General features: G+C 40.9%; 1 protein-coding gene across 2 annotated transcripts in view; it reads right to left on the bottom strand.

The window, feature by feature from the left end:
* The window catches only part of htt (huntingtin), a 223446-nt gene that overhangs the window by 109230 nt on the left and 102014 nt on the right, over positions 1-12202 (bottom strand). For both annotated transcript variants that reach the window (XM_072257615.1, XM_072257617.1), the window contains exons 22-25: positions 10211-10362; positions 6178-6377; positions 1328-1454; positions 508-635 (exon numbers count right to left, since the gene is read on the bottom strand). In XM_072257615.1, the coding sequence (XP_072113716.1) occupies positions 508-635; positions 1328-1454; positions 6178-6377; positions 10211-10362 (607 nt within the window). The remainder of the gene's footprint in view (positions 1-507; positions 636-1327; positions 1455-6177; positions 6378-10210; positions 10363-12202) is intronic.

The following is a 12202-nucleotide window of genomic DNA, read 5'->3' as shown; positions in this document are numbered from 1 at the left end:
GGAACATGAGGGAAAAGTTCTCCATTCAGAGGGTGGTAAGAGTGTGGAAAGAACTGCCATCTCGAGGTGATGGATGCGGGTTCGATCTCAACAGTTAGGAAAGTTTGGATACCAAGTGGAGACCAAGTCTCTTTGTATATTTAAGGCAGAGGCTAATACAAGTTTGTAGATCCTTGACTGGTCAGGGCATGAAGAGATACGGGGAGAAAGCAGGAGATTGGGGCTGAAAGGAAAAATGGATCAGCCATAATGAGATGGCAGAGCAGACTTGATGGGCCAAAGGGCCTAATTCTACTCTTATGTCTTAATGGATGGTATGGGTATGGAGGGTTATGGTCAATGGGACTAGACAGAACAATAGTTCAATATAGACTAGATAAGCTGAAGGGCCTGTTACCGTGCTGTTGTTTCCTATGACTCTAACTACAGGTCACTAGACTGATGTGTCTATTAGGGGGGTGGATAGCATTATCAGATCTGTGAAACACACCCAGTTTGAGCTGGTACCTTGTAGTTTGCATACGTAGCCTTCAGAACATCATGCAACTTCAGATACGGAGGCAGGTGGTAAAAGCTGCCCAGCGAGGTAGACTTGCTGGCTGGTGCAGTACCCACAGCATCTGCAGGCCTGGCCGCTGCAAAAGAACGTATGAATGGCAGGAAAATATCAACAAGAGTACACTTTATAAAAAGCCTATTTATAGGGACAGAAGGATTAACAACCAGAAAACAGAGCATAGATTTAATAAGATATTTGGGCAAGTTATCAGATACAGGGGGTTTGAGGGACATGAGCCAAATGTTAACAAATGGGACTAGCTTGGTTGTCAAGGATGAGTTGGGCTGAAAGGCTTATTGCATACTGTATTATTCAGTGAGATTTAAAGTGAATACACTGGTTAAGTTAACAAATTTCATGACACATGCCGGTGATAATAATCCTGATTCTGCATCTGATTCTGGTTAACTGGGACACATTGGGACCAGTACATTTTGGCTCAGTTAAGCAGCTCCCCCAATTAGCTAAGGTTTCTTTGAAATAGTTAAAAAGATATAAAGTAAAAGGAAACTGAATTAATTCTTAATAGTTATCGATGGAGAAATTCATCCAGTGTACATAGGTGCTTTCTTTTGATTGACCATAAATGAATTAGACATCAAAAAAAAACTACAAATGTTGGGATTGTACAGTGTATGAGCACGCGTGCACAAGAGCGGGAGGGCAAGAGTTCCACATGTCCAGCTCTGCAACTTTTTCTATAAATTTTACTTTTGAAATAATGTTACATTGCACAGCACACAGATGACTTGAAGCAAAATATCTCACCTGGACTAGATTCGGTGTTTTTCTTGGGGCTCATGGGTGTAGCTGCCTGTTCTAATGACTCCCTCTCCTTGGCCTTGCGCCTGATCGGGCTGAGTGACGGTGTGGTCGAAAGTGATGGCAGTGTTGCCTGGGAAGAAAAATTCAACACAATCCCAACTGTGACACAAATCACCTATCAAATTATAAGAGTAGCATGATAGTCTAGCAGTTAGCACAATCACATTAGAGCACCAACTGTAACACTGGGACTCGATGTATGAGTTTGTACGTTCTCCCCACAACCTCAGGGTGCTCGTTTCTTCTCACATTCCAAATATGTATGGTTTGGGGTAATGAGCTGTGAGCATGCTATGTTGGCACCGGTAGTATGGCGGCACTTGCAGGCTGCCAGCTTGCTGATTCAACTTTATGTTTCAATGTACGTGTGACAAATAAAGCTAATTTTCAAACTTTAATAGTTACTCATTTCCTCTTTTTGAATGTAATTACAGATTCCAGCTATAATGCGTTAATTTTAAAGAATAAATATATTACCTTGCAATGAAATTAAATTTAGTTCCAGCAGCTGCAAGCTGTTCAATGCACAGAAGTCACCATTTGTATCAGATGTTAAACTAAGGCCCTGACTGTTATTTCAACATGAGGAGGCAGCAATACAATCTCAAGAGTTATCTATTATTCAGTATGTAATGGATAATCTTTATATAATCTGTCTGCAACATTCCCATTTTCCTCCCCGCCAGCCTCTGCTGTGCTGATACACACCGACACTGATGCAGGGTTTTGATCCAAAACATTCCTTTTGGGACAGCACGCTAGCATTGTAGTGAGTGTAATGGTATTACAGCACCAGTGATCACTGATCAGGGTTCAAATCCCACCACTGCCTATAAGGAGTTTGTATGCTCTCCCCACGACTTCACAGGTTTTGTCTGGGTGCTCTGCTTTCCTCCCATGTTCTAAAGACATATGGGTTAGTTAGAGAGAAATAGGCATGCTATATTGGTCCCAGAAGCATGGTGATACTTGTTGGTTGCCTGGAACAATCCTTGCTTTTACAAACACCGCCCCCCCACCACCACAATATAGACCATAAGACTATAAGACAAAGGAGCAGAAGTCGGCCATTAGGCCCATCGACTCTGCTCCAGCATTTTATCATGAGCTGATCCATTCTCCCATTTAGTCCCACTACCCCGCCTTCTCACCATAACCTTTGATGCCCTGGCTACTCAGATACCTATCAATCTCTGCCTTAAATACATCCAATGACTTGGCCTCCACTGCCGCCCATGGCAACAAATTCCATAGATTCACCACCCTTTGGCTAAAAAAATTTCTTCGCATCTCTGTTCGGAATTGGCGCCCTTCAATCCTTATGTCATGCCCTCTCGTACTAGACTCCCCCATCATGGGAAATAACTTTGCCATATCCACTCTGTCCACGCCTTTCAACATTCGAAATGTTTTTATGAGGTCTCCCCTCATTCTTCTAAACTCCAAGGAATGCAGTCCAAGAGCGGACAAACGTTCCTCATATGTTAACCCTCTCATTCCCGGAATCATTCTAGTGAATCTTCTCTGTACCCTCTCCAACGTCAGCACATCCTTTCTTAAATAAGGAGACCAAAACTGCCCACAGTACTCCAAGTGAGGTCTCACCAGCGCCTTATGGAGCCTCAACATCACATCCCTGCTCCGATACTCTATTCCTCTAGAAATGAATGCCAACATTGCATTCGCCGCCTTCACCACCAACTCAACCTGGAGGTTAACTTTAAGGGTATCCTGTACGAGGACTCCCAAGTCCCGTTGCATCTCAGAACTTTGAATTCTCTCCCCATTTAAATAATAGTCTGCCCATTTATTTCTTCTGCCAAAGTGCAGAACCATACACTTTCCAACATTGCAATTCATTTGCCACTTCTTTGTCCATTTTTCCAATCTATCCAAGCCTCTCTGCAGACTCTCTATTTCCTCAGCACTACTAGCCCCTCCACCTATCTTCGTATCGTCAGCAAACTTAGCCACAAAGCCATCTATTCCATAATCCAAATCGTTGATGTACAATGTAAAAAGAAGCGGCCCCAACACGGACCCCTGTGGAACACCACTGGTAGCCGGCAGCCAACCAGAATAGGATCCCTTTATTCCCACTCTCTGTTTCCTGCCAATCAGCCAATGCTCTATCCACATATGTAACTTTCTCATAATTCCATGGGCTCTTGTTAAATAGCCTCATGTGTGGCACCTTGTTAAAGGCCTTCTGAAAATCCAAATATACAACATCCACTGCATCTCCCTTGTCTAGTCTACTGGTAATTTCCTCAAAAAATTGTAATAGGTTTGTCAGGCAGGATTTTCCTTTAAGGAATCCATGCTGAGTTCTGCCTATCTTGTTATATGCCTCCAGGTACTCTGTAACCTCATCCTTGACAATCGACTCCAACAACTTCCCAACCACCAACTTCAAGCTAACAGGTCTATAGTTTCCTTTTTGCTTCCTTGCCCCCTTCTTAAATAGCGAAGTAACATTTGCAATCTTCCAGTCCTCTGGAACCATGCCAGAATCTATCGACTTTTGAAAGATCATCACTAATGCTTCTGCAATCTCCACAGCTACTTCCTTCAGAACATGAGGGTGCATTCCATCTGGTCCGGGAGATTTATGTACCTTTAGACTATTCAGCTTCCTGAGAACTTTCTCTGTCGTAATTGTGACCGCGCACACTTCTCTTCCCTGCCACCCTTGAGTGTCCAGTATACTGTTGATGTCTTCCTCAGTGAAGACTGATGCAAAATACTCGTTCAGTTCCTCCGCCATCTCCTTATCTCCCATTACAATTTCTCCAGCATCATTTTCTATCGGTCCTATATCTACTCTCACCTATCTTTTACTCTTTATATACTTGAAAAAGCTTTTAGTATCCTCCTTGACACTATTTGCCAGCTTCCTTTCATAGTTCATCTTTTCCCTTAATGACCTTCTTAGTTTCCTTTTGTAAGCTTTTAAAAACTTCGCAATCCTCTGTCTTCCCACTAATTTTTGCTTCCTTGTATGCCCTCTCCTTTGCATAACTTTGGTTTTGACTTCTCTTGTCAGCCACAGTTGCATCCTTTTTCTATTCGAAAATTTCTTCTTTTTTGGAATATACCCATCTTGCACCTTCCTCATTTCTCGCATAAACTCCAGCCACTGCTGCTCTGCCTTCCTTCCCGCCAGTGTCCCTTTCCAGTCAACTTTGGCCAGTTCCTCTCTCATGCCACTATAATTTCCTTTACTCCACTGAAATACCGACACATCAGATTTCGGCTTCTCTTTTTCAAATTTCACAGTGAACTCAATCATGTTATGATCACTGCCTCCTAAGGGTTCCTTCACCTCAATCTCTCTAATCACCTCCGGTTCATTACACAATACCCAATCCAGTACAGCCGATCCCCTAGTGGGCTCAACAACAAGCTTTTCTAAAAAGCCATCTCGCAGACATTCTACAAATTCTCTCTCTTGAGATCCAGTGCCGACCTGATTTTCCCAATTCACTCGTATGTTAAAATCCCCCACAATTATCATAACACTGCCCTTCTGACAAGCCTTTTCTATTTCCTGTTGTAATTTGTAGTCCACATCACTGCAGCTGTTTGGAGGCCTATATATTGCCATCAGGGTCCTTTTACCCCTGTGGTTTCTTAGCTCAACCCATAAAGATTCTGCACCTTCCGATCCTATGTCACCTCTTTCTAATAATTTAATATCATTTCTTACCAATAAATCCACGCCTCCCCTCTGCCTACCTTCCTATCCTTCCGATACACCGTGTATCCTTGGACGTTCAGCTCCCAGAGACATCCTTTAGCCACGTCTCAGTGATGGCCACAATATCATACCTGCCAATCTGTAGCTGTACGACAAGATCATCCACCTTATTCCTTATGCTGCGTGCATTTAAGTATAACACCTTAAGACCAGTATTAGGTACTTTTTGCTTTGATTTCACTGTAACTTTATTGCACTGCAACTCATCCCAATGGCTACAAATTTGCCCCATCACCTGCCTGTCTTTCCTAACGTCTTTACCGCTCACTATCTTAGACTTATTTCTGTTTTCCCCTTCCTCCGCTCTATCATTCTGGTTCCTATCCCCCTGCCAAATTAGTTTAAACCCTCACTAACAGCTCTATTAAACCTTCCCGCCAGAATATTAGCCCCCTTCAGGTTCAGGTGCTTGACCTGCTGAGTTCCTCCTGAAGGTTGTTTGGGACATCTACACATTTTCTACATTGGCTGTCTCTCCGTATTAACCATTGCTTGCTTGCTTCACTGTTGCAAGACTATTGATCGGCTCCCCAGAAGATGGACTCTTGATTTCACAAATCTCCCAACTCAAGATTCTCATAACATCTTCTAAATAGGATGGACCCACAATCTACCTTGACATGGTGCTGCACCTTTATTGCTTGCCTGCACTGCACTTTCTCTGTAACAATAACATTTTATTCGGCACTCTATAATTGTTTTACAATGTACTACCTCAATGCAGTGTTGTAATGAATTGAACACTGTATGCATCGCATGCCTTTCACCGTACCTCCATAAGACATAGCAGCAGAATTAGGCCATTCGGCCCATTGAGTCTGCTCCACCATTCCATCATGGTTGATTTATTATCCCTCTCAAACCCATTCTCCTGCCTCCGCCCTGTAACCTTTGACACCCTGACTAATCAATCTCCACTCTAAATATACTTAATGAACCTCAGTACATGTGACAATAATAAACCAATATATTAGTTTTTCAGTTTATCGGATCTGGTTTCTTTCACCTGCTGACTCCAGCTTGATTCACATACCTTCAACACCGGGCCAGGCGTAACATCATCAATAACATGTGCACAGATATTGATGACCTTCATCAGATGGGAAAAGAGCTGCTCCACCATCCCTACCAACGTCCTGTCAGCCAAGGCAGGCCATGGCTCTTCAACCTTGGTGGGTGCACTAGAATCATCTTCATTGGCCCAGGGATTCTTTAAAGATTTAGGAGCAATGGCTATCAACATATAAAGATATAGGAAAATCAAATTAGTAGACTCAATTATCGATCCTCAGGGAAAAATGTTGCTGTACATTTGCAATTGAACCATAGATAGAATGAAGGCTAATAACAAGAACACAAGAAAAGGCATTAATTGTATGCACTGTATTGATGTATTAAATACACAAAAATACATTGCAAGTAGAATATGTGTACTGGATAGTCTTGCATGAATACAGCTGAGTAATAATAATACAAATATTAATATATTAGACATTGTCTTGAGAATGACAATGTATATATCATAATATAGTATATTATCATAGCAATTATAAAGTGGAATATTATCAGTAGGCGCTATAGTAGTATAGCAATTAGCACATCATTTTACAGCACGAGCAATCACTAATCAGGGTTCAATTCCCACCACTGCCTGTAAAGTGTTTGTATATTCTCCCCATGACCGCATTTCCGGTTTTCCTCCCACATTCTAAAGACGCACAGTTAAGGTCAGTGAGTTGTGGGCACTGTTCCCTCTGAGCTGCACTCCTATACAGTAATTGAAATGTTCCCACGCACATAACTTTTGTTGCCACGCAGCTGGAGTTTTATTAAATACAATGTTAAAATAATTTTGAAATCCCTGTTCAAATAATTGTGAAATGCCCTGCAATTAATTATGTCAAATAATATAATCTATCAGTTTTCTAAATAATATGTACCACAACCTTTACTTTGAAACATTGCAGAGCTTCAACACATTCACACTGACATTTTTTCAAGTTTCAACATTGTTACAAATTGTAACAATACATACAGAATGGAAGAAGATTGTTCATTGTTAATAAACCGCCAGCGCAATTTAGTCAAATGTTTATCTTTGCTAGAGATTACGAAATGTGAATTATTTTCTTTGTTGTACTGTATTTCATTATACTCTTTAATTAATACATTAAATCAAAAGTTTGTGATTTTTCAATTTTCGTTCTAAATACTCATTGCATGCATATTACACAAAATAAAACAAAGTGCTGCGCAGTTTTCAGGCCGTGCAAAAATTTCCTGCTCAGAGCAATGGATGGGCCATGCAGCTGTAAAACAAATTTAAAGGGATTGATGGTTGTGGACATTGTGGGCTGTCAGCACAATTCTCACTGATCGGATGTTACAAACGTTTCAATATGCATGCGACAAAGGTAATCCTTAATCTTTCTCTTTTAATATGCTATATTACATTCAGCAGATATTTTCATGTAGAAATAGTTTAAGTCGATCAAAAGTTAATTACATTTGAAGTGAAGTGATTTACTGTACATGTATTACATCCAGTCTATGTCAACGTCAATCCACCAGATGGAGGAAGATGAACAGACAGGTTGGACAGAGAGCCATCTCCTCAAATGTCTTAGGGAGTTGGTGGACTAAATTCTGTTGGATTCCCCAATTGCTATCTAGTTACTCTACCCTATTTGCATATATAGAATACACACATTAGTTGAAATGACTCCCCTTAATTGCGACACTTCAGGCTAGATCGTCTTTGGTACTACAGTGGAAAACAATTAAGAATAAACATTTCCACATGGTCTGAAGTTACAAACAGGCCAGACTGTCTTTGGATGGCAGATTTTCTTCCTAGAACCTTGATGAACCAGATGGGTAAGAAAATTCAGCGGAGACTACCGTCAGCAATTCCAGCAGACAAAATCAAAAATCTTTGGGGACAAGATTTACAGACTTCAATTTCTGAAGAAACTTGGAATGAAATTTTTAAATTGGTTAATACTTCATCTTTACGTGTTCGTCATTCCCTCCTACAATTTAAAGTAGTTCATAGGGCTTATATGACCAAGGATAAGTTATCTCATTTTTATATGGATATATCTCCCTACTGTGATAGGTGTAACAATGGCGAGCCTTCATTTATTCATATGTTTTGGACGTGCCCAAGTCTTGGAAAATATTGGAAGGAAGTATTCCAAACTTTTTCTGTACTCTTTAAAGTAAATTTTAAGCCTAATCATTTGACTGCCCTATTTGTTATTGTTGGAAGGAAAATATCATTTTAAAGACATCTGATTTGCACATTCTGGCTTTTATCTCTCTTATGACTAGGAGGGCACTTTTGTTTAAATGGAAGGGTGCTGTTCCGCCTAATCATGCTCAGTGGTTACGGGATGTTATGGCATGCCTAAATTTAGAAAAGATCCGTTGTTCAGTTTCTGAATCTAACCAAGGTTTTCAAAATTTGTGGGGGCTGTTTTTAAAATATTTTCATAATCTTTGACTTCTCGTTAAACTACAGAAGTTGGTTAATAGCATATCTTATTATCTGATAAGGTTTTTTCTCCTCCCCCCCCCCCCAACAGCTTCGACTTTGGTATGGGTATAGATTTTTTTTATAAAACTGTTTATATTCTAATATAAGAATTAATCTAATCTATATAAATATAGGGTAAGGAGTTCATTAATGTGATTCAATATACTGTATCTGGTATTATTATATTTTTTCTTTTGTTTTATAATATGTATTCTCTTGGACTCTGTATTCTTCTATATAGAAATCAATAAACATATTGAAAAAGAAAAAGAAAGAAAGAAGCAATTCCGCTTGTTATACCAGATTTATGCAGTTATCTGGATTTAAGTTCCTCAGAGGTCACAGTGAAATTTGGTCTCACGCCCAGGGTTCAAGTTCAAGTTTGTTGTCATTTAACCATACACACGTAAAATAATGTTTTTTTTGGGGGGGGGGGTGGAATGGTGGTAGCAGGGTGTTCAGAAGTCTCACAGCCTGGGGGAAGAAGCTGTTACCCAGCATAACAATCCTTGTTCTTATAATGCAGCACCTTCTGCCAAACAGGAGGTCAAAGAGATTGGGCGACGGATGAGAGGGGTTCTTTACAATTCTTAGGGCTCTATAAATATAGCACTTCTAGTGTATGTCATGGATGAGGGAGGTGGAAAAGAGACCAATGATTCTCTCAGCAGTCTTCACAATCTTTCACAGAGTACTGCAGTCAGATGCCTGACAATTTCCATACAGCTGGTCAGGACACTCTTGATGGTAATCCACAAGCCACTCCATCAACTCTCTGCATGCCAACGCATCATTGTCGCTGATGAGGCCAACCACTGTTGTGTCACCAGTGAACTTAATGATGTGGTTAGAACTGGATCTAGTAGCTGTGCTTCAGCAGTGTGAGCACGTAACCCTGGGTGGCACTAGTACTTAGCGTGATGGAGCTAGAGATGTTTCTCCCAACATGGACTGTCTGAGGTCTCTCTGTCAAGAAGTCCAAGAGCCAGTTGCAGAAGAAGGTGTTGAGACCAATGATAGCTTGCCCAGTTTATACATGATAATAGTCTACTAATCTAATTACTATGCATCTAAGAATCGTAGAATACAAGCATTTGATTACTTGAATGCCAGGCTAAAATGTAAACTGTGCAACCAGTGGGAGACAAAAAGATTACGTAAATTAGATCTGCAGATACAATCACAATGTTTCAGACTTTTGGACAAGTACTTAGATAGGAAAAGCATGTGGCAATAAGGGCCTAATGTGGATAAATGAGGTTAGTGTAGATAAACGTCATGGTTGGTAATGGCAAGGGCCGTTTCTGTGCTGTAAGGTTTTTTTGATTCTGTGACTCTGTCAGAGAACAATGGCAAATCTGGTGTCCATTTAGTGCTGAGAAACCAGTGTACAGGATTGCAAGAGGCTTCAGAGGACTGTGGACTTAGCCAGATCCATCACGGCACAAAACAACAAATTTCATGGCTAATTTCAGTAACAATAAACCTGATTCTAAGCAGCAGGTAACGTTTAGATAATTTTACATACCAGCCAGCAAATTTCCAGACAATATTAAGGCATCTTGATGAGAAGAAAGATCCAAAGGAAACCACGCTGAAGAAAGTAGAGACAGGATCATATTGACCATCCCCACAGTACAGCTTTTGCGGGAATCATCAGTTGGACTGTTCTGGGACAAACTAGAAACCAAACATTAAGCAACATTAACTTTATGAACGACTTTAGAAAACATCACATTCTATGTTCATGATTAAATGGAACAGTTACCAAGGCCACATTCATGAGAATTTACCTGCCTTACATGATGCTCAGTATAACATGGCAGCACCACCACAGGACTCCACATTAACCTTGCACATAGTGAACACAAAAGAACTTTCCTTCCGTTAGTGACTGAAATGTTTAGATCACTGAAGTAGTGACCTACATTTAATGACTTAAGTTTCATTTGTTTAGATGGACTATCACTCAGTCTACCATTTAAAGGTACCGATATAACTCAAACTACCAATATTCACCACCACCCTAAACTACTTCGAGTGAGCAACGCTCAAAGAAGCTCGATGCTGGGAGACCTTCGCCTGTCGTGAGGCTTTCACACGAGAACAACTGTATTTTCTCTATGAGTGCACACATAGCAATGCATTTCCTAATAGCATCAGCTCCATAAACAAACGTATCAAACCTCTAAGAGCCAAAGAAACACGAGCCAATAGAATTCAAAGGTACACTGAAGGGGTAGCCAATCAGGACTGAGACAAGCAAACAGGGGCCTATATAAATGTGAGCACTCCTAGAGAGAAACACCAACAACTGCGCACTGAGGTTGCCACCCCAACTGGTGCCGAAACGTCTGTAAGCTGATTGCCAAGCTTGGTAAACACTGCAGCATCAAAGTACCATGTAAAGACTTGGGCAGTTACTTGGACAGAAAAGGAGAGAGATATGAGTTAAACACATGCAAATAGAAGTAGTTCCACTTGGTCAGCATAGACAAGACAGGCCAAGTGGCCTGCCTCCATGCAATATAGCTCTATGACAATGCTGGCATTGTAAAGTGCTGGCATGGGCACAATGGGCCCAGTGACTCCTCCATGCTTCAACTGTACTATGATTCAATGATATTAATCTGTACGGTATAACCTTAATTGAACATTAAAAAATAGTTTTACTCGCAAGACCTTGACTCAATGTTCACAAAAGAGAATTGTTATCACCCTCACAATACAAGGACACACAAAACAGAAAAGGTTAACTGACTGGCCTCCTACACGTCAGAAGGGTTACTCGTTGATTAGAGGACAAATATTCAGATCAGAACTGAATTGATAAAGGATTTATTGGTACACTGTTAAACACAGTGTATACAATTAGACTTCAAACCATAACAAGTAGCAAGACAAAATGCTGGAGGAACTCAGCAGATCAGGCAGCAACCCTGAAGAAAGTGGACATCTCAGATTGAGACCTTTCTCGATATTGACTGCCCATTCCCCTCCACAGATACTGTCCGCGCTACCGAGTTCCTTCACCATTTTGTGTGTCATTCCAGATTTCTAGTATCTGCAGTCTCTTGTATCTCCACGAAGCATCAACTAGGCTGTTGTTTGGGGGACAAAAAAGACACCTTCACTTCTATTGCTAATATCTTCCTATTTAAGGAAAACATTTTACAGAAGGAGATAAATAAGGCCGGGACAGAACGGATGTGTAAAGGGTGCTTCCTAGAGCAGGGATGTCGCGGACCAGAGGGCACAATCTCAGAATGGAAGGATATCCCTTTAAAACGGAGATCAGGAGGAATTTCTTGAGGCATGGAATTGTAAATCTGTAGAATTCATTGCCACAGGTAACTGTGGAGTCCAAGTCATTGGATGTATTTAAAGCAGAAGTTGAAAGGTTCTTGATTAGTAAGGGTGTCAAAGGTTACAGGGAGAAGACAGGAGAATGGGGTTAAGAGGGATCATGAATCAGCCATGGTAGGATAGCAGAGCAGTCTTGATGGGCTGAATGGCCCAA

This window comes from Mobula birostris, chromosome 5 (genome assembly GCF_030028105.1).
Source record: "Mobula birostris isolate sMobBir1 chromosome 5, sMobBir1.hap1, whole genome shotgun sequence".
NCBI classification, from domain to species: Eukaryota; Metazoa; Chordata; class Chondrichthyes; order Myliobatiformes; family Myliobatidae; genus Mobula; species Mobula birostris.
The sequence above is the reverse complement of the archived record's forward strand: the minus strand, read 5'-3'. Positions and strand labels throughout refer to the sequence as shown.